The sequence below is a fragment of the Phyllostomus discolor genome, chromosome 7 (assembly GCF_004126475.2).
Source record: "Phyllostomus discolor isolate MPI-MPIP mPhyDis1 chromosome 7, mPhyDis1.pri.v3, whole genome shotgun sequence".
Taxonomy (NCBI): Eukaryota; Metazoa; Chordata; class Mammalia; order Chiroptera; family Phyllostomidae; genus Phyllostomus; species Phyllostomus discolor.
Window position 1 is genome coordinate 21,410,676 of NC_040909.2, and position 26,882 is coordinate 21,437,557.

Genomic DNA, 26,882 nt, shown 5'->3' on the forward strand with positions numbered 1-26,882 from the left:
CAAAAGAAGCCCAATATGGAGGAAGGAGGGTACTATCTCCCCACATAATGAAAAGATTCTATTTAAGCTATCCGAGAGATTATTTAAAAGTGAAGGATCAAAAAACGTAAGCCCATATCCCTGGGTGGTGTGGCTCAGTGGACTGAGCATGGGCCTGTGGGCCAAAAGGTCACTGGTTCGAGTCCTGGTCAGGGTACCTGCCTGGGTTGCCGGCCAGGTTCCCAGTCGGGGTGCAATGGATTAATGTTTCTCTCCCTCTCTTCCTCTCTCTCTCTAAATATAAATAAATAAAATTTCTTATTTCTTTAATGTGAGCGTGTTGAAATTAAAAATAAAACCAATACAGTAACTGAAAAATAAAACATAAAAGTTGACAGGGAAAAATGAGAAGGAACTTTATCATTTAGCAATTCCATCTACTAAATAAAAAGATGTATAAGCATAGTATTTATAGTTGGGTGGGCAACCATCAAAACAATCACAATGAAAGATGGTTAGAAATCTAGTTCTTAGAAGAAAAGGCTGAAAGTTGCAGAGGGAAGAAGAGAATTTTCATTTAAGATTCTTCTGTAGTTCTTGAATTTTATTTTCCTGCCTAGATACTGCTTGAAAAATAACAACAGCTTTTTTTACATGGCAAAGATTTCAATCGGACATGAGCACTATGATATATTTAAGTAAAAACATTATTTTTAAATGCATGGAGTTGTGCGTGTGTATGTATTTCTTGTGTATCTTCATATATAAGCATAATAAAAATAAAAATGTATATATTCTTTTATAATTTTCCACTTAGTATGTCAAACACTTTTTACATACTATATATCAGTAAACAGGCAAATTGATCAATGGATGGATAGATGAATGGTTAGCAAGAGACCCTAATGTTGACAGTTATCTTTTTTGGTAGTGATTATTATCATTATTCTTACTTTCACCTTAATATTTTCTCCTTTTTCAAAGAACCCATACTATTTTTACAGTCAGGAAACAAAACAAGGCTTTTTCAAAAGGAAATAAAAGCAAAATAAAAGTCATGTTACTGGTGGAAAATACAAGCGAAGACAGCAGCATCGCTCCTGGCATACACAGAGCTCCACTTCACCCCCTGCCTTCATCCTTCCTCTGCAATATCTCTGGCACAGAGTCCCTCCCTCCACCTCCTCTGACACAACCTATTTCAGAAGTGTTCATTCCACTGCCTCATACCTCAAGTTATTTCAACAGACTCTCTACCCGACTCTCCAGCTCTAATGACTCACCTGTCTAATCCACCCAGGATACCGGTGCAGAAAAAGCATCCCTTTGTTCAGGCCTGATCATTCCTCTGCATAAGAAGTTACACTGATTTTCAGCTGTCCCATTTAGTGAAAACTTCTTAGTTCTCGCCGCTGTCATCCCATGACCTTAACTGGTCCCTTAACTGGTAAGCCTTCTGCACTCCTTCTCCTTGATGTGCACATTAGACTTTGGACCTTTCCCCTGCCCTGCTTGGTGTTTTCCCACATCATTCCATCCTTTTTTCTTCCTGGGAAAACCTAATAATCCATCCTTCAAATTCCAGTTCCACCTCCATCTTCCCCACAAAGCCTTCTCATATGACTTCATCTTCCTTCCTATAACTCCTACTTATCTCAAACCACACAATTTAGTACATAAAGCTTTTTGTGTCAGTTCTGTCTCCAAACAGAATATAAATACTCTGAGAGCAAATTTGTGTCTTAACACTTGTTCTGTCATCCCTTGAGCACCTAGCACATAGGGCATAATCATCAAATGAAGAAATTAACAAGTATGGATTACCTTTAGTTTCACAATAATAGATTTATTAATCTTATGTCCACTCAAACCATTACTAATTATTTACCAGGAGACTGCAAAATGGTAAAGTACAAAAGGCATTATAAGGTTACCGAGAGAACAGGTAACCCTTACTGACACAGTCCTTCCACTCTTTTCATACTATTCTCATAACAGAAGTGCATTTTTAGCTATGCAGGTAGAGCTGATGAGAAAAGGTAGCCCTGGCTGGTGTGGCTCAGTAGATTGAGGACCGGCCTGAGAACCAAAGGGTCGCCAGTTCAATTCCTAGTCAAGGCACATGCCTGGGTTGCAGGCCAGGTCCCCAGTATGGGGTGCACGAGGGGCAACCACACACTGATGTTTCTCTCTTTTTCTCCCTCCCTTCCTCCTGTCAAAAAAAAAAACAAAAACAAATAAAATCTTAAAAAAAAAGAAAAAGAAAAGGTAGTCAAATTATGCTCCCAAATAGCCTTAAGTCTTTATTTATACCACTGATGTACAAGTCCTTTATGATATACAAAGAACTTATTCTTTTTAAGAGTTATTTATTTATAGTTTAGCCAACTAACTAGGGCCCTAACCTACCCTTTCACAGTGTTTAGCACATTTACACAGTTGGAAGCAAATGGGAAGCTTCAAGTATGTTATATCAAAACAGTATAAAATTGCCCTGGCTGGCGTAGCTCAGTGGATTGAGCGCAGGCTGCAAACCAAAGTGTCGCAGGTTCGATTCCCAGTCAGGGTACATGCATGGGTTGCAGGCCACGGCCCCCAGCAACCACACATTAATGTTTCTCTCTCTCTCTCTCTCTCTCTTTCTCCCTCCCTTCCCTCTCTAAAAATAAATAAATAAAATCTTTAAAAAAAAAGTTAAAAAAAAAACAGTATAAAATTCTCAACAAATGTTTTAATATAAAGTCAGGGATACCTAAAAGTGTCTGTCTGGTACTTACTTACCTATCTCCAGGAAAGTACGGCCTCAATTCTAATTTGCTATTGAAAACTAACATCTACTTTAGTAGCTATTGTCTAAATTGAAATACTTTGGTCAGAAATAACTGCAGTATGAATGCAAGGTAGGGAATTGAGAAACATCATGTTAGGACTCAAAAATCTTGGTCACTCATTCAAATAGTACCTGACCCCATACTAGGCTCACATGGTGCAATCCAGTCTGGCACTTTGGATGAGAAAACCGACACAGAAGGATAGAATTACTTACATACAAGTTACACATAAAACTTAGTGGCAAAGCTGGGTGAAAGCCTACAACTAAAGATTCACCAACTGTTGTAACAAACCATACTGATACTTTCAACAAGTAACATACATATTATTTTAATTAAAACTTAATTCATATTAGAACCACCTACCTGGAGAAATATGATGTTCCAAAGTGAAATAATGATTTAGAGACAGAAAAAATCACTAACAAGAGCTAGAACTAAAACAGAGGCCCAGCTCTAAATATCATTTTATCATTATATAGTACTTTTGACTTTTTTCATAATTAAAAAATTAATTATGAAAAAAAACAGATTGATATAACTCAGCATCTTCCTTAAGGCCTTCTTCCCTCCATATAGCTTGCTACCTCGTTAACTGCCACTTCCTCCCCAGTCAGTCCTTACATTCTAGGTGTGGCACAATTTTGAACCAGCTCCCATACCTGCAGATACCAGGACGACTGCGGTAAACAAACTCATCTCTTCATCACTGAGCTGGAGGGCATTCAGCTTCTCACTAAACTCAAACATAGAGTTTAGCAGATCCCCAGCTCCCATTGAATGTAAGTCATCCACGCTATACTTCTTTCCACTTAAAAAGGTGACAGTACGCTCTTTTGCATCAAATAATGAAGCAAATCGTACCATTAAAACCTGGAAAAAGAAAAAGGCTTAAATGTATTTGGAGAAGTTCAATAGCAATGCTAAGAAATACCTCAATACTCAAGTCAGTTAGTATTTATATTTTACATATAAAAGAGTATAAAAGAAAAACTGAGTTTATTTTTACTTAGAATCATTTCCTTAAGGCCAGTTCTCTACCAGAGCAATCAATACTCCAAGAAGATCAAAAAAATTCTAGCCACCGTGGCAAAATACTTCAGTCCTATGATACCCTGGAACTCTATTAATCAAGATTCTGAAATGCAAATACAAAATTAATGCAGGCAATAATGCCAAGAAATCTGAAACAGGCCTTGGCCAAAGGTATTAAAGAAACTCTTTAAGCTACCAAGTATATCTCATGGTCTATAAGCCCTAAGTACAAAGAGCAGTATTTCAATGCAGTAATACTGGGAAACATCCAAACACCAAATGTAGCCAAGGCAAATGCAGGAGATGAACTCTAATTAGACCACTTCAAAAAATCATAAACCAAAGAAACAATATACAAAGAAAACTATTATAATAAAAGTGTGCTAGACACCCAGTTATAATCAAAACCCAAACCAACGTAGTCGAACATTGCTTACCTAAAGCACTCCCTCCACAATATAAGTGGTGACATTTGTCACATATTTCTCCCATAATCAGCGAAGCACTGAACAAACACCATCCCTTTGTAATGCTCCCAAGCAAGGACTTGCTTTACTCAAGACAATCTAAAAGAAAGTCAGCCTTCTATGCAGATGGTGCTACATAGAATACAGCTATCTCAGGACAAATCACAAGGCAAGAACCCAAGTCATGGAGCCAGGGGTTTGTATTCTAGCCCTGATTATGTTATGAATGCACTGGTAATCCAGGAAAAGTCTCTTCAGCTCTCTGGGCCATTCTTACCTTCAAAAATGGGAGAACTGAACTTGATCACTGACACATCTTCTGGCTTTAAATCTTAAGTGTAATCTTTTCCTTTAAACTGAAAATCGTCACCTGTAGGTGTTACTTTGGAATTACACCATAGATATTTCATTCATGAATAGGGCTTGATCTCTGTTCTAGTCCAGGTGCCCCAGAAAATAAAGCCTAAGCAAAAGTCTATGTGGGGTATACACTGGCACATGTGAAAATAAGAGCAAGGAAAAAGGGAATGAGACAGGAAGCAAAGAGAGCAAATATTAGCAATATGTTTACTAAACTGTCCACCACTTATTTTCAAGAACTGACAGCTCAATCTTATGAGACCATTAGAGAGAAAGGGATCCCTACTCACACTGATCAAAGATTTCACCCACCAGACACCACCTTCCCACCTACTGCGTTTCAGAATAATGTATAAGTGACCTCCAAGCAAGTCCTGAGGCTTCTCATACCTCAGCAGCAACAGGGCAGCCAGGGCCAGACAGGTGAGAGGCACCTAACCAAGCACAGGAGAGATACTGTTTGTGTCCTACTAAAGCTGGCAACAGTGGTGACCCCAAGCCCTGACAGGAGACATCACAGTGAGAGAAGCTGGAGGAGTAAAAGTAGCCATAGATTCTGGAGTGAAGTGTGGCCAAGAAAATCTGAGCTGCCACATAAGAGATTTTTATACATCCCCCCAATACATGGTGGGGCAAAAGTAGTTTTACAGTTGTCCATATGAAAAATAATACACGAATAAATTCTGTTTTGTATATTCACAACTATAAACTTACTTTTGTCCCAGCTTGTACTCTACAATCACCAAAAAGACAAAAACCACATTCTATTTAGCCTTTGTACTCTGTACTGAATACAGGAGAGTTCAGGCTAGGCTTTCAGTAGTGTCCACTATTCTGCAGAACACACCAAGTCCACATCTTAAAACAATACTTAGCCCTGGCCAGTGTAGCTCAGTTGGTTGGAGCATCGTCCTGTAAATTGAAAGGTCGTGGGTTTGATTCCTGGTCAGGGTACATGCCTGGGTTGTGGGTTTAATCCTCAGTCAGGGGACACACAGATACGAGAGACAACTGGTCAGTGTTTCCCTCTCACATCAGCGTTTCTTTCCCTTTCTCTCTCCCTCCCTTTCCCTAAAATCAATGGACATGTCCTTGGGTGAGGACATTAAAAAAATAAATTAAAAGCAATACTAGAACCTGGAGTTCATTTTCACTAATTAGCATGCTGAGAATACAGAGCATTTATGTTTCAAGTCCTAAATAACTCTGCATTTACCTAGCCTCCTCCCCAAAATCCCGAAATGGCCATTCCTTTGTTGGTAGTTTCAGCCCCTGGACTGTAAAGGCTCATTAATAAAAGGAGGACAATGTGCATAAAAATAAAATATGTACCCATACTCAGGATTAACAAAACCTACCTCAAAAGTCCCAGCCTTTAAAAGATTGACCTGGTCATGCTGAGAGAGATCTCTGAATCCAGGAATACGCTTTGCAAATTCCACCACTTCTTTCACTGCTGGGGTGAAGCTCATTGAAAATTCTTCCCAGATTTCATGCCCCGATTTATGAGGATCCACGTATGGAGACTTGCTCATGGGGCAAACCTGGTACGCACAAAACAGAAAAACTCTCAAATTGTGAGAAGTTGTAAAGAAATTTCAAAACTGGCATCTCGATCATTGGAAACGCCAACGTGAAAATAACCCTCAGATGCTACTGGTGATAGCACTTTCTCTTTCCCTATTCCACCAGATGACAGAGCCTCACAGGAACCGAATGTGAATAGCAACTCACTTAAGAGGCAGCCTAAGCAAAACTGAGATCTCTTACAAGGTAGTTCAGAAACCTATGACACAGGTTTAAGAGTTTACTTTGCAACATTGCTGCCACCTTATGTAGGCTTCATGGTTTAAAAAAAAAATTCACTCATATTTACTTGATTCTCAATCCTACTAGTGAGTTATGGTGGATGTTACAATTGCCATTTCTTAGATGAGAACTGAGACTTTAAGACATTTAGTGACTTATCCAAACACAGCTAGAGGTCACAGGCCTAGAATCCAAACCCACGTTTAGTTAATATCTCAAAACTCACTTTTTTCTAAATGGGCACATTACAATGTTGTGATTTCAAAGAGGAGAAGACAGTGATACCTCACTTTTTTAAAAAGGTCATTAACCATATATTTTATAAACAATGATGTGAGCACTGACCTCCATTTAGTCAATCAGGAAACAATGACTGGAGATACAAGTGCATCTTCTAAAGGAAGACTGGGAAAGAAAAAATAGGAAGCTAAAGAAGGCATAAGCCCTGGCTGGTGTAGCTCAAATGGATTAAGCACCAGCCTGCAAACCAAAGGGTCACCGGTTCCATTCCTAGTAAGGGCATATGCCTGGGTTGTGGGCCAGGTCCCCAGTGGGGGGTGTGTGAGAGGTAACCACACATTGATATTTCACTCCCTCTCTTTCTCCTTCCCCTCCCCTCTCTAAAAATAAATAAATAAATCTTTTATTTAAAAAGGCATAAAAACACTAAAAAGATTATGAAGCATAAATCGCAAACTCTTTTAGTAAAGTCAGCCTTTACATTTTCACTAAATCCAAGCGATTCAGGAATTAAATGATTCTATAACCATGGTATTTTTTCCCTCAAGGCAGCCACTAAGTCTAATAAAATACAAGGTCACCTTTCAGATCCATGGGATCAAATACTTGCAAGTGACCAGAAAAATCTAACATAAAGATTGGGGTACAATCAACTGTTTTGAAAATATAAAAAGAAGGATTTAATTACCTGGCTGTAGAAAATACCAAGCACTATCAAAGGACCTCATAGTTTAAACTGGAAATGATGCAGTACTGATGCTTTTGCTGAAATTTTGGCTGAATATAAACACTGTACTTTCATGTAGACTGTTGTATTTGATGAAAAAAAAAACTTGAATGATATGAATATTAACTCATCTCCTAGGATGAAGTCTAAGAAAAATCCTTAGAACCTAGCCTATTAAACTATTCCTAAATTTCACACAATAAAATATCCATGTTAAATATCCAAAGTCCCTTTTGCATTATAATGGTTAAAGAAAACTCCAGAGAAATCAAGGAATTATTGACTGTGGTGAGCTTAAAGATCAGCCCTTAGAGAAAATCCCAAAGCTAGTAAGGTAGTGATTAATCAGAATGCTTAAATTTTGAAAGGGATTTCTAAGAACTAAAGGACCAATTTTTCATGATCCATACTTTACATAAAATCCCAATCCCAATCATGGTATCAATCAAATCACACGTTTGTACCTAACTCCGTGTGAAATTAGGTCATACAATAAATGTTCATTAAAAGTATTTGACCTAAAATATTGTACAAAAGTGGTTCTGTAAATCTCTTAGGTTTTCTGACCCACCCTTAAAGTTGGTATATCCCCCACATAAAAGAAAACCTTCAAAGCTTTCCTTGATACAAGGTGAGCAAAAAAAAAAAAAAAGAGATTTCACTATACCAGATGCATTCTCCCTCCATTGTTGCACAGGTAACTATTCTTGTTCTCATTCTGAGAAAATCCATCTATCGAAACTCTATCACATACTCTTTGAGTATAAGCATTGGAGAAGTTCATACAATGTCCATTTGCAATACAAATGGCATGCCCATTTGGGTAATGCATTATGTTCCTCCCTTTATACTGTCCATTGAGATTCTGCTGGCTCTCACTACAAGGAAAATGGTTGCTAAGCCCATTGCCACAATGGTCATGATTTAAATTATACTGCTCCATGTTCTTGGGAATCCGTTCTCTCTGGGGCTGCATGGTTTCTGCTGAGTTTTCTCGCTGCTCTTGATTATACATAAAGGTATCCTTGTGGGCTCTGGTCACCATGCCAATTACTTCTTCCTTTGCAAAATCAGAAGAGGGAGGAGAAGAGCTTTTGATGTTTTCTTGCTCCAGTTGGGGCTTGGGTCGCAGCTGTTCCTGGGCTGGTAAGGCTGTCTGTTCATGTTCTACTAATGTGTCATTCTGCAAATGACCACTGAACTGGCCGTTCATCATGGTCTTCATTGCACTCTGCATTTCAATTAGCATCCTCTGTTTTTCACGCTTAGGAATACGACCAAACCGAACAGCTATTGAAGAAAAAGATATTTAACATCTATATTCTAAGTAAGACCTGTTTATACAAAAGAATAACACAAAATTATCTTTGATAGCTATGACCTCTAGTCATACAAGTAAACAGTATCTATATGTCTCTGGCATAAATTATGCTAAACTTACTGGTTGTTTTTGATATACCATAGGAAATGGATGGGAGGGAGAAAATTGTCCACTGTTCTCCCAAAACAAAGCTAAAAAGATCTATATCTTTTGGGTATTTTATAAGCAAAATCTAAGAAATTTGGAATTAACTAAAGCAAATCAGAGCCTGAAGCAGACCAGCATGACTACACAGCACCTTATTAACAAGACTAAAGATTCTTTTTAAGAAGGCACATGGGATTCAGCTACCTACATCCATTAACACTTAATAGAACCTAGTAGATACAATCACTCCCTAAACAATCTGACTTTTGTCAATTCATTTTCATAATTTTAGTCTCAAGATCCAACATTAAATGACCTGTTCTTTCCTTTACTGGCTACTTCAAAAAGAAAATCTTAAAAAAAAAAAAAAAAAAAGCAGCAGCTCTGGGCAAGTAGCTCAGTTGGCTACAGCCTCATCCCAATATGCTAAGGTTGCAGGTTCGATCCCAGGTCAGGGCACATACACGAGACAGTCAATGAATGGCTAAATAAGTGGAACAGCAGTCAGTGTTTCCCCCATCCACACCCCCTGCCCTCAGAGATCAACTAAAAAAAAAAAAACAGTCAAGAGAAATGTGCTTATTGAAAAATCAACTTGCGGGATTTTAATGAAAATCAATAAAATTCATCCTCCATTATTTTGGAGGCTAGTCTTAGACTGTGTCTAGTATTTTATACAGACAATAAAAATTCTATACACCCACCCAGCAAGAAAGCCTTACTAATCCAATTGTACCTCTGACATTATCAAACAAATGCTTTCATTTTATTTCACACTCTACACCTCTACTCCCTCTCCTTCACAAATGATTGCCATTTTTTTCTTTTGGGGCAATCCCAGTATCAACTTTGGACTGCTATTTCTAGTGCTATAAAAAAAATTTTCAGGCAATTAAAATCCAAAACATCAATTGTTAAAATCTGTTCTTTAAGAAACTCTGTATTGCAATATTGTATTTCTGTGTCAATAAGATATTAGAGCAACCTACAGGATTGCTTAAATGACCCTCCCCTGGATAAATATAAAGTTCATTCTTAGCAGTTCTTAATTAGGCCTACTAAACTAATCCCTCTGAAAACCTCTTCCTCATCTATTATGTTTCATACAACAGAATTAGACTATCCACAAATGATTTCCTAAGCACAACAGAGGAGTCAAATCTTCCAGTGATGTCATCCACAGATAATACTAACAGTCCCACAAATAACCACAATTTTTATTTTCCATCACTACGTTTCAAACCAGAAATGAGCAACCTCTTCCACTCTAGATCCTGATATTTCTTTCAAGTTTGCATTTCCTTTCAATGTATTCAGAATCTGTGCCCTAAAAGCCCATTATCATCTCAGGGCTGAGAAAGTGATAAAGAGTCACCTAAAGAGAAATAGATTCATCAGCAATGCTAAGAAATTATGGAGAAAGAACCATGGATACCTACATCAAGAAAAGCTAAATCTTTTTTTTTGGGGGGGGGGGATGGTATTCAAATTATACAGAGGGAAAATAATGGGTCCTTTTTACAGAACCAACAGAAAAAGAAGTGAGCCATAAGCTGTTTCTGGGGTGTTGATGCTAAAATTTGACTTTAATGAATTTGGCATTCTGCAAGGCATTAAAATGTGTTTTCTAAAATCTGCTTCACCCTAAGCATGAGAGAGCCACTGGTAACTGGTTTATAGCCTTGGTTTATGCTGAGGAATAAAAGTCAAGTTCCATATGCTTTAAAAAAAAGAATAATCTTTAAACTAGGAATATACCATCTCTCGACATTCCAACAGACAGACACTTTTTGAAGCGACACTGCTGACATCTGTTCCTATTCATTCTCATTATAGAACAGTTTTCATTCTTCAGGCACTTCTTATACTGGATGTTTTGCTGAATACTTCTCCGAAAGAAACCCTAAGAACAAAGGAAGACATACCCATTCATTTAAAAACATCCAGATGGACTTCTTATAAGCAGCCACCCCAACCCCTAACCACTCAATATTACTAGCTACACCTGGGAAATAATTATGGCTTAGAACAGAGGGAAATACAATCTTGACACATGGAATTTAACTGAATTCTTACCAGTATCAGTAAGCATCTATACTTTCTAGCCAAACAAAACTCTTCCTCCCTTTCTTCCTTTTGGAGAATCTTGCTGCCTTCCAAACACCTGCTGTACTACACCCTGTACTACACTTAACCCTGTTACCAGTCCCTGCCTACAGCCACATTGTCTAACTCAAACTTTAATCACATACAAATTCCAAAGCTCCTAAAATATGACTTAGTTTTAAAGAGTTGACAGAAAAGTATCTTCCATAGCTATAATCCCCTCAAGGGAACTAAGGATTATGTTAGCAGAGCTTGGTCTTTCTGGATCATTACCTGCTGACACCAGCAAGGCCTACTCATGTGTGCCAGGTGTCCCCGGCTGCTTGTCAGCAACAGGTAAGTGTCATACCATAGACCAACTAATGATCCAGAGAAAGAGAGGTCCCAGCTAGATGGCTATGAGTAACTGCCTTCACTAAACAAACAATTTAAGTGCATGTGCTGTAATAGGTATTCGAAGATCCCAACTTAGTATTTCCAAGGAGAATGGAAAAGTCAGGAACACAATTACCAAAAGTATCTTAAAATGCAGTTTCCTTGAATATTATAATTAACCACACATTTCATGAGTCTATACTGGCAATTGTGAGATACAATATTTTTATACTTAATTACTACAGTACTATACTTGGACACTACAATATCTGAACTAGACATACTTTTAAGAAGCTATACAACAACTATGTGTTCTATATCAAGAATACAGTTAGGCTCATTGGCTTGTGCTTTTGTTTCTCTAGCTATAGAGTTAGAATGATGCCTGCCCCACAGTTACTTCACACTTTTGAGGGGAAAAAAGAAAAAATGGTGTTTACAGAACTTTTTAAACATTGGGAAAGTGCTACATCTACATAAAATCCTGACCAGCTTATTAAGTGACCCAGCCATGAAGAGCTACCAATATCACAATTCATTCACAGCCATCCTAAAAAATATTTCTTTTTTCACCATGTATATTCATTATCTCATTCACCCATCATATCCTGCCAAACTGGATTCCTGCCCCTGGCCTTCATTTAGAGAACAGCAGGAGCACTTGCCACAGCCATGTTAATTCAGGAAAAAGGATTATGTCAGATTAAAAAAACAGAGAGGTTCCCTCAGTATAGGTAGGAGGTATAAACTATATCCCTTGGACTTTTCTAATGGACAATCTAAGATATATTCAACTAAACTTACAAATATAATGAGCTTTCCCAAGCACTCATTTATATCCAGTTTTTTTTCTACTTATTTGGAATTACTTCCAAAGATACCACATTTTTATAAGTACCAAGGAAATATTCTCAACTTCTTGTACCAGACATGTCAGAAAACACACCTGGTGAGACCTATAGGTGAGACCTATTGGTTTAAACCAGTTCCAACAAGGCAGGAGTGCCCCTACACCTAGAACAGCACCTAACACGTTAATAAACTAGCATTTTGTGCACTTGATTTCATACCATAATTAAATTTGAGAATGTAAACTTATTTTGATCAAAATCTTTAAAAAAATACTTTCACTGGATCAGAAATATATTTTTCAAACTAAGTTATATTTATATACTACATAAAATGCTTAACAACAGTCCTGGCTGGTGTAGCGCAGTGAATTGAGAGTGGGTTGCAAAACAAAGGGTCGTCGGTTCAATACCCAGTCAGGGTACATGCCTGCTTTGTGGGCCAGGTTCCCAGTGGGGGCCACGTGAGAGGCAACCATGCATTGATGTTTCTCTCCCTCTCTTTCTCCCTCCATTCCCCTTTCTCTAAAAATAAAATATTTTTAAAAATGTAAAAAAAGCCCTGGCTGGCATAGCTCAGTGAATTGAGCACAGGCTGTGAGCCAAAACATCCCAGGTTCGATTCCCAGTCAGGGCACATGCCTGGGTTGCAGGCCACGGCCCCCAGCAACCGGCCCCCAGCAACCACACATTGATGTTTCTCTCTCTCTTTCTCCCTCCCTTCTCTCTCTAAAAATAAATAAATAAAATCTTAAAAAAAGAAGTGTTTTTAAAAAATGTAAAAAAAATTTAATAAAATATTTTTTAAATAAAAATAAATAAAATGAAATGCTTAATACTTAAAAAGGAGGAGCAGCTAACTTCTCTTCTCCCAGATTATCAAATGTGGAAAATGGCAAACCTAACTCTAATTTCTTTAATCCCAGAATCAGTAGCTTCAAGGAAAAAAAGCATGCTTTCTTTACCTTACAACCTTCACAAGCATGAACTCCATAGTGGAATCCTGACGCCACGTCCCCACAGACTTTACACAGTAGAACCATGCCACTAAATTCTACGGCACAAACAGAAAGAAATGTGAGAAAGATTTCAATTGTTTGTTTTCTTTCCAACTGAATATTGTATTTTGTTCATCTTGTAAGTGCTTTAGAAAGATACAATTATACTTTCATCATTTAAAGAAAATTCTTTACACCAAATTAACAATCAAAAGACATTATAGTTTTCTCTTAAACTCAGTTTATGGGACTACCAAAAATCTTTCAGAAAAGCTAGTTTTGCCCTTGCCTGATGATTTTAAACGTACTCTGAAATTTTGTAAATCTAGAGTTACTTCACACCAGATATACAACCAGAACTAGAAAAACAAGTCTCCAGGATAAGAATGAAAAAGGCAGAGAGGTCAATAAATAAAAGGTACAAACAATGTCTGCCCAGGCTGCTGTATGGATACTTAGTTCCATTAACCTACAAGCCCCAGCTAGGGCCTATTCCTTCCTGATATTCCTTCCTGATCCTTCCCAATACCAATTCAACTTACCTCCACACCCTCTTAGGGGTCCAAATTCCACTATTCACTTGGTTATCCCAATCCTACTTTATTTCCTAATCCCAATATTCCTAGCTCCAACTTCATGGAAGGAAAACCTTTCCCACAATGAATAAAGTACTCTGTTCTAGAAACCAGATTCAATACTAGGAGTCCAGAAGAAAGGTTAACTGTGAAAATGTGGCAAACGGAGGTACCCTAGAGGACACATGGTAAGACATAGTACATTACCACATATTTTACTGGGTGGCAACAATCAGTTATGATAATCCCTACGGGCTGTGACTTTTAAAACCATCACTGATTTCTTACCTAATTAATGAACTATATATGATGACCCAGAAAGGAGTGAAAATTATACGCCCAAATATAACAGTTCCCCCAAATGAGAGGTTGATAAAGTAAGCCCCACCTGCAATGAATGGCACCAACCTTTAGAAAACTAAAGTAACTTACTTGTCACTCCACTATGACTCTTCGTCATCCCAGGTGCACTCGACTTGCTTGTTTTCATAGAACAATCTATTCGATCATTCTTCAGAATGCCTTCAATATTGGAGAGATCACCACTTTTGGGATTACCATTGTTATCAGAATTAGAGCTATTTGGAGAAGATGGAACAGAAGAGAAAGAGGACTGGAAACTATTCTCAGAACCCTCACTATGACAGGAGGCAGGGCTAGAGGCTGAGCTGGAAGAACTGATATAGGCAATCACACCTCCTAGAAAAGAGAGGGAAATCAGATAATTAGATACATGATAATATGTATTTTCTATTTTTATAATTCTGGACAGTAAGTCACTAATTTAGAAATTGATTACAGAGTAAATGTCAACTTATCCCAAAAGGAAAAATAACTAGTTTCCTACTCTTCTCCCTGTTTTCACAAAGTTCAAAGCCCATATTAATTTCCACTGACTTAAAAACTGAGAAGGCTCTGATTGGCTTAGTTATTCTGAATATATGCAGATTCAAACCTGAAGTTTTCCATTTTCCAACCATTTCCTAAGAGGAATGAAAAACCTTCCTGAGTGGCTTCATAGCTTAAACAATTGTTTTCCCATAAAGAAATCTGGTTCTGATCCTCTTTGTGTTTCCTTCATTATACCTTTACATGGCACAATCCTAGAAATAATGAGTTCATCATTTGCCTTCCCCATCATCTGGCTAAAACATAGGTTAATCAAGAACAAATGTAACATTTAGAACTCCAGATAAAGTAATTTATGTCAAAATGGAGAAACTTTCATAGTTATTGGTCCTGGAATTTGTTTTGATGCTCCCTGAAGACTTCTATGACTATCACTAAACCCCAGTTCTAGTCTCCCTTCTCCACCTACTTCTGACTTGCAGACACACTTATCTCTAAGCACCTCTCAAGGAGTCCAGACTCACTACTTGTTCTTTTGACTGACTACAGTAAATGTTCACGAAGCTAGAAGAAAGAATGCAGGCTATCAGAGAATAACATTAAGGCTGAAGTTAATGCCCTTTTCACAGACCTACTCTCAAAACACTACTCACAACTTCACCAGTTTAACTTCCACAACCCCCCTGAAAATTGGTCTTGACAATTTAGAGACTGTAAACCTCCCAGGTTAAGAAATAGCACTCAGAATTATTTTTATGGTATAATTACAAACTTCTTCACTCAAAAAGACAAAATGTTGCAACGGTAACCTCATAGCCAAATATATTATTTTTCCATATCCTAGGTCAAACAAGTAATTCTCATCTTCTCTACCAAGGTCTACTGTAGTTTTTTTTTTCTTTTTCTCATCACCAACAAACATTTATTGGCTTTTTCAATGTGCATCAGATGCAAAGTTATCTCTCTTCCATCTCTGTGCTGAGGTCTCATCTAAACCTGTTCACTTGTTTCCATCTATTTCTCAACTAGACTATATGGACCTAGGTGTACAGAGAGTGTCTCAATTCTCCATACATGTTTCATGTAATAAGCCTGTCCTAAATATTTTAAGACCTACTTCTCTGCCTCTGTGAAGCCCACATCTAATAACATGCACAGATTCCCAAACATGATAAAACATTACTAGAAAGTTGCCAGTAAAACAGGGCACTTCTGGCAATAATCTAGATAACCATACTGAGTAGTAAGTGCAGAATTTTGCACATTCCCAAAGTAATAACTACCATGTAAGATTCTACTCTGAAATAAAACATTCTCTGCTAAAGGGAAACAACTCTTCAATCTTTTTTTAGATAAAAGTCATACTTTGTAAGTCATTTAAAACACATACACACAGACATACATACACTCAAAAAAAAATGCCAAAAAAATTCCACAGAACAGATTTTTCCATTTACAGAAAAGAAAAAAAGAGACAAAAGAATGTTAATGTTTTAGTTTGTTATGTTGAAATCAGGTACCAAATACATATTTATGTACCAATTATTATATCCAGGCTGGGAAGCCCCTGAGAAGTAAAGCACAACCACTATCAGGGAGTTTAAACTATCGGAAGAGATGTTAAAACAGGTGCCTACTATGCCAAGAAAAACACAGCAATGTTGATTATACACCAATTTAATGTGTGTAAGAGCAACTAAGTGCACTTGAGTTTTAAATAATGTGAAAAATTCCATCTACTTTTCCATTCATTAAGCAATGCCTTGTATCAGTCTTAAGGCTGGAGTGTGAATCTGCTCTTTCTATAGTTTGACCCACTACCCAAATCCTGTTAGCATGCTGTTATCGCCTGCCCAGAATGAAGTCAGAACTTGGTAATTAATACGTGCCCTGTAATGTGGTCCCTACCTATAAACCAGTCATTCTCAAATTGTGGTCTCTGGACCCAGGGCTCCAGCATCACCTGGGAATCTGTTATAAACACAAGATCTCAGGTCCCACTCCGGATCTATTCAATGAGAAATTTTAACCACCTTGCTGATGCTGATGCACAGTAAAGTTTGAGAACCACTGTCACACCTGCCAACTACTTTCATTAGTGTTGGATGGAACAAAAAGTGACCAACAGTAGTTTTAATAATAGAAATTTCATCTACCATTGATTTTAATGTCTAAAGGGTCCCAAGACTTTGAACACAAGGAGAAAAAGCTTCCTAACGTTGAGCTAATTCTCATTTTCTAGACAGAGTATGTAAAATATATATTACCAGAACCACCTGGTACTTTTCCAAAATACACATTTCCAAATCTCTCCTCAGAAGAGAGAAGGAACCAGTAGGAATGAGCATTTTTAACAAGTTCCCCAGGTGATTCTTTGCAACATGAAATTTACAATGGCTACAACCAGTGAATTCAAGCACAAACTGGTCTACAGTTATATTTTTAATTATATTTTATTGATTATACTATTACACTTGTCCCAATTTTTCCCCCTTTTGCCCCCCTCCACCTAACAGCCCCCATTCCCTCAGGCAATCCCCACACCACTGTTCACATCCATAGGTCATGTGCATAAGTTCTTTGGCTACTGCATTTCCTATAACGTACTTTACATCCCATGGCTATTCTATAACTACCTATTTGTACTTCCTAATCCCCTCACCTCTTTACCCATTCCCCCCCACACACCTCCTATCTGGCATCCATCAAAACACTCTCCATTTTGCAAAGCTTCCCCTGGGCTTGCATGTCTATTTCCTTCACCAAATAAGGAAGGGTTTCTTTCATTATTTTTTTCAAATACATTTCCAATTTCTTGCTCTTTCTCTTCTCCTTCTGGCACCCCTAATGCAAATGTTGGAACATTTGAAGTTGTCTCAGAGCCTGCTTACAGTATCCGTGGTTTTTTGGATCTTTTTTCTTGTTGTTCTGATTAGTTGTTTTTTGTTTCTTTATGTTCCAAATCACTGACTTGATTCTCACTTCATCCACTCTACTGTTGTTTGCCTGTAGATTATTCTGTATTTCAGTTAGTGTATCTTTCATCTATGACTGGATCTTTTTTATGCTGTTGATGTCCTAAGTTCCTGGAGCACCCTTAAAACCAGTGTTTTGAACTCTGCATCTGATAGATTGCTTATTTCCATTTTGTTTAGTTCTATTTTCAGGAGTTTTAATCTGTTCTTTCATTTGGGCTATGTTTCTTTGTCTCCTCATTTTGGCAGCTTCCCTGTGATCATTTGTATGTATTAGAGTTGCTTTGACTCCGTGTCTTGGTAGTGTGCCCTAATGTAGTAGGTGTCCTGTAGGGTCAGTGGCACAGTCTCCCCTACCACCCAAGCTGGGAACTCCATGGTGCCCTCTGTATGGGGTGAGTACACCTTCCTTTTGCAGTTGAGACTTGATTGCTGTTGGCAGGTCAATGGGAGGAATTTACCCAGGCCAGTCAGGTGCAAAGACTAGCTGTTACCACTGACCATCAACCTGCACCCTCGATGGAGGATCAGCTGCGCAGGAGCAGGGTGGTAGTGCTCTGACATGGTCTATAGCTGTCCACTGCATACACAAGCTCTGGGGTTTCGCAGGTGACGCAGGTCAAGGTCAGCCCCCACCTGGATTCTGCCCAGTGCTACCCTGCCTGAGCTATAAAACAATCTACAAATGGCTGCTCTTGTGCTGGGCTTGGAGATTCCCAGGAGAAGCCAAGCTGTCAACCTACACTGGCTGCTGCTATTGCTGAGCCTGGAGCCATGTAGTAAGAGGTATGGGGGCTGAGGGCTCACTGAGGCCGGCTGTTGCTTGTTTGAAATTTAGCAAATTATAAAACATGAGCAAAGACCAGCCATTCATACAGAAAAGCCATTGTTCACAGCTTGGGTGGCCATAAACTGGGTGGGAAAGAGCCTCAGGAGATCTCCAGGGCTGGGAAAACAGTGTTAGCCAGGTTGATGAAGTCTCAGATATGGAACCTGCCTACCAAAGTGGCTCTGTGGGGGCAGGGGGGGGTGCTAAGAAAAGGGAAAAGGGCTTCTACCCACCCTCCTGTGTAAGCAAAAACTAACCTGCTCTTGCCTTGATGCCAGACACTTTAGTTCCTCCCAGTATGCCACTGGTGCCTTTCAAGCTGCTATGCAGGTGCTGGAGCTCAGAGGGAGTAAATCTGAGTAAGTCTATGTGGGGGTTCTGTAAGGGGAACTGCTTGGGACTCCAGAAGTTTCTTCCAACTCAATCCCCACTGGTTTTTGCTGCCAGAAGTTATGGGGACCTATGCTCCTGGCACTGGAGCCCTGGGCTGGGGTCCTGGTGTGGGGCTAGGACTCCTCACTCCTGATGTACTCCTCCCAAATTCTTATCCACCACACATGGATGTGGGGCGAGCCAGTTCCACATCTCCACCCCTCCTACCAATCTGGGTTGTTATGGTTTCTTTAATTCCATAGTTGTCAGACTTCCATTCAACTTGATTTCTGATGGTTCTGAGTGATGGCTATTCTGTATTTTAGGTATAATTTTGATGTGGCTGTGCGAGGAGGTGAGCCATGTTTACCTATGCTGCCATCTTGACTGGAAGTCTCTTATCCTGACCGATAGTTTTAAAGGTTAATGTTTCATTGACATAACTGCCTAACTACCCTTAATATACTATGAATCCAAACAGAAGCAATTTTAACGTGGAAGCGTATCAAATGCCATGTTCCAAGGTAAAACCCATAATGCCATCTGTTCTCATGAAACTTTAGAGGTTTGAAGTTCACATTAGAAATTCCACATGTTAACAAACTGCTGCTTTTTTCACACATCTTCTCTCAGAATAGACTGTAAAGAAAAATATTATTCTTAGTCCTGAATAAATTCCCAAATGAAGGTCCCACAGCTATTTATTTTCTCTAACCTACTACGTGAAATAGTAAATTCACTTCCTAAGACCTCAAGAGGATAAAAGATGAAAAAGTGATAGTTCTCCTTGGAAGACTTTCCTAGGGCCACCATTTGAGTCAGTCAGTTATATTCACAAGCCATTTGGACTACTTAAAAAAAAAATTTAGAAATCAGAGCTATCCTGATGGCTTAAGAACTATTTAAAGCACTAACTCAGCAACAGAAGGTATTGTTTAACCCAAAATACATTTTCCTTTGCAAAAGTTCCAAGATCAAACCTAAGAAAAATTGCTGAGCTATTATTAATCAAGATCCTATTCCTATCTTTAATTTAAAAGTTCAACAATCCTTTACAACAAGAATTTGTGCCAGCCACCATGGAATCAGAGATGGCCCATTAGAAGCAGCTACATTCACCTCAAAAGACCTTCTGTGCTGACTCAGTTGTCTGACAGCGTCTACCCTTGCTACTAGAGACACCAATCTATCAACATGATGATTAACAACTCAAATGGGTTAAAGTTTAATTTCCTGTAAGGTACAGAGTACATCTAGTAGTTCCTTAACCCAATGAAGAAATGAAAGTGAAAACTACAAGTGACCAACTACCTAACAAAAATCAAGAGTAAAATGACCCAATTTCACCTCGCATTTCATCCTCACAGGACCCCTGTGAATTAATTTCCAATATCTCACATTATAGATGAGGAACTCAGAGCTCAGAGAGGTTAAGTAATACAGCTACTAAGTGGCAAGGCCAGGGTTGAAAGTCAAAGCTATCTAATTCCAGAGGGTGGACTATTATCTCTTCCTGAGAAGACCTGGGCAAACAAATCACTTTCGATCTCTCCAAACCTGAGTCATCTTCTATAAATGGGAAAAGCTGCCAGTTTTTACAAGACTGAAATGAAATGGTGCTCATAAATGAGGATTAATAAAGTGCTTTTTACACAGTTTTTGATGATAAAGCAAGAAAGGCAAAATCCCCGACCCAGCATGTCCCAACACCTTCAGAAACAGGCAGAATGTACTTCTTACTTAGATGCCTCAAGCTAAAATTAGCTGAGGCACAGTCTTCTCTATTTTTAGTTGAAAAGGACCCTGGAGCTGGGCCAGGTTCCCAGGCTAGGGCTTACCCAGTGGTCGACTTCAGACAAGCCAGAAGTCAATATCCAATTTTGTCCTACTGGGAAGTACTCACTGTCCCTTCATAGACTAGGCTTTTCTTACTCCAGTTTTAGGCTTGCCAATCATCAAAACCCTCCTACTCCCACTGCCCACAATCCTGGAATGCATGCTTGAGTTCAAGTCATGACTACTTTTTTGTCTTAAAACAAAACATTTTTACCATCAAGAAACTTTAGTTTTCTTGTTTTAAAAGGTTATTATTAATAATTTCTACTCACAGGATGTTAGAGCAGATCTAACTGAAACACTGAATTTCCAACTGTGTCCTGAGTGTCAGGGCTCTAGTGAACAACATGGTGCCTTCCCTAAAAAGCTGTAACAGCCCAAGTGGGGAAACAGCTATGTTAACCACTCATTCCAGTGCAACACAGGCACTGTCTCATATTATTGTCAACTGCTGAGGATCCCACGAGAGCAGTACAGAAGGCAGAAATCGAGAGAGGCAAAACAGCCAAGGTGACAATAAGTGGGATCTTGAAAAAATATATAAATTATTAAATAACGTACCATGTAAGAGATTTAAAATAACAAATAAAAAATGGAGTGACAAGAAACAGAGGTCTTATTTTGTAAAATGTGCTTTGTCTCCATGTAAGTGTAATCTAGTGTCATGGGGGGAAAAAACAGATTGACTAACTAGATTCAAAAAGTAGAATGTTGAAACTGGAGTGTTCCGCTGACACCTGCCCTTTTCTACCAGCTACAACCCCATACCACCACAAACCAAGTGGATCCTCATAGTATCTCCTTCACACCCAAGAAGGCAGGACCACCAAGTTGTGCATATATACCTTCAAACATTATGTAAGCATAAACCCATTACAGTAGTTAGCTTGTGCTCCCCAAATGGACTTTGTGGGTGCAAAACCTGGCTCTACCACTTGCCTAGGTCACTCAACCTCAATTCGCCCCTCATCTTCAAATGGTAACAAAAGTACTTTCCTTCATGGAATTGTGAGGTATCAAAGTAGTAACACATGTAAAGGCCCTCGCGCACAGTAAATGCTCAATGGATACTGGTGATCATTATTTTACCATCAGAGTACTGGAGGAGCTCAGTCAGAATAGTTCAAACAAAATGAAACCTCCGGATCCTTAGTTCCTTCAATTTGGAAGGTGTCAAATGACCGACTCCTTTCTCTGTAGGTTACTTCCACACTACCTTCTGAATCCCTTAACTGTACTAACTAGTCAAGCACCTGCCTCTTCACACGTGATTCTTTACACTGTTGCACTGTTTCTCCTTCCAAATGAAGATTTCTTTACCCTTATCTCCCTCTGAAGTTTACTTTCCAAGTTTGGAGAAACACAATAGAATACAGATTTGTAAAGGTATAAATTAATTATGTAGGAATGCTTTCTTAATTTCTAAAATATTAATTACAGCCAGGGTTAGTAAGTTTATGCGATGAATTATTTAATGAACCTAAGTATATGAAATCAAAACCTATCTGTGATAGCCTTGGCTGGGTAGCTCCGTTAGTTACAGAATCATCCCCCATATGCCAAAGATTGCTAGTTCAATCCTCAGTCTAGGCACATACACGAATCAATAGCCCTGGCTGGTGTGGCTCAGGGGAATGAGCGCCAGCCCTCAAACCAAAGGGTGGCCAGTTCAGGTTCAATTCCCTGTGGGGGCACATGTCTAGGTTGCTGGCCAGGTCTCCCGTTTGGGGTGTCTAGAGGCAACTGATTGATGTTTCTCTCCCTTTCTTTTTTCCACCCTCCCCTTCCCCCCCTCTGAAAATAAAATCTTTTTAAAAAGAATCAACTAATGAATGCATAAGCAAGTGGAATAAATTGATGTTTCTGTCTCTTCCTCTCTCTAAAAAAAATCAATAAATTAAAAAAAATAAACTGACAAAATATGAGTCAATTTCTGCCACTTCTATTTCACATCTGTAATAAGCATAGAAAGGGTAGAGACACAATATCATGAACTGTAGGACAGTTAAATAAAATGGTTACTGGTTAAATGTGTATTTACTAATACAATGATATCAACCCAAAGGGAAAGGTTAGAGGTGTGCCAGTCAGCAATAAATTTGGCCCCACCCTAGTCAATATTTACAATTTGAAGAATGTAAAAGGGAATGCTTATCAAAACTCCCTCTGACAAAGGGCAGAAATTACTAGTATACTAACAGCTGTCACAACTTGAACTTTGAGCCAAAAGGAACAAGAGAAAATTTAAGAAAGACGATTGCAAATTCCTGTTCTTAAAAGCCAAACAATTACCTGCACAGTGGATGAAACCTAGCTTCAAAAGTGCACATGAAAAGGTCCTGATTGCAAGGTTACTGTGAGTCAGCAAAGCAATATGCTACAAAAGCTAAGCCTGCCAGAGAATTCATTTGCAGCAGAATCCCAAACTTGGAACTTGGTAACTGTCCAACCATTTCCACAGGAGCCTGTTCATTTCTAGGTGCTAAAGCCCCAAGGGCAACAAGGATAATAATCGGAAAGAAGGGGGAAAAAAAAAACCACTGTGCAAGAAATATGGGATGAGAACTGGAAATAGAAGGGGAGTGGGGGGAGGTGACAGTCCTCCAAAACAAGTTTTATAATTTACAGCTGCAAAAGACAAGATTAAGATCAGTGATACTTTCCCATGAAGGTTCAAACCAGCGAAAAATTTTCTAATCACCTGAGCCTGCCCATATATGAGGTTGCAAAGTTCGATTAGAGTAAGTTGATCCTAATAATCTCCAGATCCTATCAAGTAAGAGTTTAATTCCATGACAGCTTACCTAATTTTTTTTTAAATATCCTCAAAGGCTAAGTAGGCCCCCATAATTAAAATAGTTAGAAAATATTTTTGCTGTTGGTGGAAAATTCACAACTCATTCATTATCAAGGCATGCTTTTTACAGCATGCACTAACTTAAAAGCTGGCTTCTGTAACCTCACTGGCTTCAGGTATAAAGGCCATCATTTGAGCAGACAAAAGAGGAAAAGGAAGCAAAATATTGCTCTGGAGCACTGTAACAGGAAATGTAACAAGAAAAAAGATTTATAAAGACAAACCGCTGATCAGGTTCAGTTAAGATCACTGACTTAAGGTTTTGAAAAACATCAAGTGAAATGAACAAGGACCAGTCTTACAGAAGGTCTCAGAGTCGAGTCACTTAGGACATAGGACAACCTGAGTCATCCTGACCACACGCATGAGCTGAATGATCAACCATGGGTGTGAGCCATTCACAGTAAGACTCCCAAACCAAGGGGATTTTCAGGCCGGTTTTTACAACTTAAGATAGGTCGAGTCCTAGAAGAAAACATTTTTTTTATTTTTGAACAGTGATGCAACCTCATAACAAGGGCAGGTGTTGTCCCATCTGCCGGACGTTGCTTGGGATGTAAGCACTGAAGGCTCCTTAGAGGGTCTCGCGTCGTGGAAGTCCCACGCCTGTCCCGGGCACCTCCTTCGGCTTCCAGCACGTCCTCGCCCCACACTTCCTCCTCAGTATCCGCAAGGTCTGCGGCCTGTCTCCCTAGCCCCGCGCATTCAGGTCATCTCCAAGCGGTGCGGGCAGAGGCCGAAGCACTGCGGCGTCTCAACCCTCCCCTCCGAGCCGCGCGACCGCGGGGTTTCACGGCTCGCGAACGCGCGGCATCCTCCGCACTGTGCAACCCCGCGGGGGAGGAAGGAATTGCGTCCACGTCACAGCTCGGAGAGTTCCAAAGGGGCGGGACCTCCCGGGAGGCAGCGGCGCTCCCCGCCGGCGCGCGCGCGCGCTCCCGCCCCCACGTGTCCCTGCGGCTCTGGGGAATGTGGGTCACAGAGGCGAGCGGCCTCACGTGTCCCCGCCCGCCGCCACCGCCTCAGCGCCCATTATGTAATGCCGCGTCACGCGCCCGCCCAGCCAACCGGGGCCCGCGCGCCGCAGAACGTAAACACAGCGCGCACGTGGCTCGCGCGGCCCGGCCATGTGAGGGGGGAGCCGGGCCGGCGCCACCGGGCCGCGCTGCGGCGTTGCAGGGAACGGTGAGGGCGACCGTGGGGCGTCCCGGGGAGGGGGGCGACGGGAACCGAGCTTGGGGAGGATTCGCAGCGCGCAGCCTGGGGGCCTGGGGACACCCCGCGGGCCTGGGGACATCTTCGGCCCCCGCCCCCCGAAGTGCTCCAGCGGGCTCGGAGCGTCCCCTCCGCCCGCCCCGACCCGCCACAGTCCTCTTACCCGCATTCACCTCCATGGTACCCTCGGGGAGGGGGCCGAGGCCGACCGCAGCCCGCAGCGGGGGCAGCTCCGCCTCCGCCTCCGCCTCAGCGCCGCGCCGCCCCGGGCTGGGGGCAGCGGTGGTCGCGGGGCCCCCTCATGGGCGGGGGAGGGCGGGGCGCCCGGGACGGGCGGCCGGAGAGCAGGCTGCAGAGAGAGGCGGCGGCGGAGGCCGCTGGCGAGCGGTGCTCCTCGCGGGGTCCCTGACAACAAAAGCGGCGGCGCGGAGGCTTCCTGCAGCCAGCGCACCGCGGCAGTGAGGGCGGCTGACGGGGAGGGCAGCCGCGACCATGTGACCCGCGCACACACCCCCTCCCTCCGCCCGCCCCTCGCTGGCCGCTGCGGCGACTCCGCCCCCTCCCCGCCTCCTCACCCCCCTACCCTCTCCCCCACGCCCGCCCTTTGCTCTGCTTCTCCCTCCTTTCTTTCATCCCCTTTCCCCTTCTTTTGTCCATTTCCCCGCCCTCCACATCCCTTGTATCCCCTCCACCTCCCCCACCCATCTGACCTTCCCGCCTCTGCCGGGGAGCTCCCTCCACGCCCCCCCCCCCAGGCCTGCTGCCCCGAACCTCAAGTCACCTCGAATGGTTCCCGAGGACCGCCCCTTGGCGCGGAACAGACCGGCTTTTCAGGACCCCGGGCTGTGCCAGCTTGGCTCCGGCTAGCCCAGCCCCTGACCTCCCCGTAGGTCCCGCTCTCCCACCCGACAGACCTCTAAACGCTGGGGTCCCTGAGGGCACAGCCCGTTTCTCTTCCCTCTTCGAGCGCTGGGGGATGTCATCCAACTCGGTAGGCTTAAGCAGACCTACGTTCTGAAGATTGTCCAATTTACATTTCAAACGTGGCTTCTCCACTGAGCTCCAGATTTCTGCATCCAGCAACACGTTTGGTTATGTCCTGTTGATGTTCCCAGGCATCTCAAATGTGAGATGTAGCCAGATGTGTGTGTGTGTGTGTCAAAATTCAGGGAATGCTCACTTAAGATTTGTGCATTTCACTTTGTATGTAAATTTTACGTAAAAAGAAAAAACGACACAAATGACACGGGTGCTGAGGTGTGCAGAGAGAATGGCACTGATGTGGGCAATTTAAATGCACTGCAAAAGGACGATGAGCTGATGGGTGGAGGCGTGAATAAATGGACAGAAGTATATAGTAAGATCTTAGTTGTAGATGTTGTACATGGGTATTCACTGTAAAATTCCAAATTGCTCTCTCAAAATGTTCAGTGTAAAATGTTGAAGGAAAGTAATATATATTTTTATATGTGTAACACCCCTTCCCCAACCACTATTTCATGTCACACAGGTTTCTTCGCCACTTTAATCTTTACTAATTTGGTAAATCTGTTAGTTCCTGAAGCCAGCAAGTTAGGGTGTTTGGTTTCCGGTTTTCCCCCTTCCCTTTTATACTTCAATCAATCCATTAACAAATCTGAGCTATTCTACCTTCATGGTATGTCTTTAACCTCTGTGCTTCTCACCATCTGCATTGCTATTAGTCTAGCAGGGCTGTCCAACCTTTTGGTGTCTCTGGGCCACACTAGAAGAGTTGTCTTGGACCACACATTAAATATGTTATGGCACGTAACCACACACACAAAAAAAACCCTCATAATGTTTTAAGTAAATTTACAGTTTTGTGTCGGGCCACATTCATAGCCATTCTTAGCTGCATGTGGCCTGTGGGCTGCAGGTTGGACACCCTCTGCCAGTGATTTTTCAGCCCGTGTGCCACAGAATCTTTAAAACATGCAATCAATACCTGACTATTTAGTCAGGGGCACTGACCTCTTTTCCCATAGATTGTCAAATTAAACATTTTAAATAGCCAACACAACAATAGCCATCTGGTGTGAGTGAAAGAAAATTATACCTACTTTGTCAGATCAGCCAAAAACACATTTTTTGGTGTGCTGCGGAAATTTAG

The 26,882-nt window shown here is 40.8% G+C and overlaps 1 protein-coding gene across 6 annotated transcripts in view; it reads right to left on the bottom strand.

Annotated features, from left to right (window-relative positions):
• Window positions 1–25,228, bottom strand: part of NR1D2 (nuclear receptor subfamily 1 group D member 2) — an 83,451-nt gene extending 58,223 nt beyond the window's left edge. For 5 of the 6 annotated variants that reach the window (XR_004904476.1, XR_004904475.1, XR_004904473.1 and 2 more), the window contains exons 1-7: window positions 24,915–25,228; window positions 14,251–14,517; window positions 13,211–13,299; window positions 10,675–10,819; window positions 8,116–8,738; window positions 6,031–6,216; window positions 3,473–3,683 (exon numbers count right to left, since the gene is read on the bottom strand). Coding sequence is in view for 2 of the 6 variants with exons in the window: in XM_036031517.1 (XP_035887410.1) it covers window positions 3,473–3,683; window positions 6,031–6,216; window positions 8,116–8,738; window positions 10,675–10,819; window positions 13,211–13,299; window positions 14,251–14,517; window positions 24,915–24,930 (1,537 nt within the window). In the remaining 4 variants the exon portion in view is untranslated. The remainder of the gene's footprint in view (window positions 1–3,472; window positions 3,684–6,030; window positions 6,217–8,115; window positions 8,739–10,674; window positions 10,820–13,210; window positions 13,300–14,250; window positions 14,518–24,914) is intronic. The other variant, XM_028518922.2, reaches the window with a different exon arrangement.
• Window positions 25,229–26,882: the final 1,654 nt, after the last annotated feature.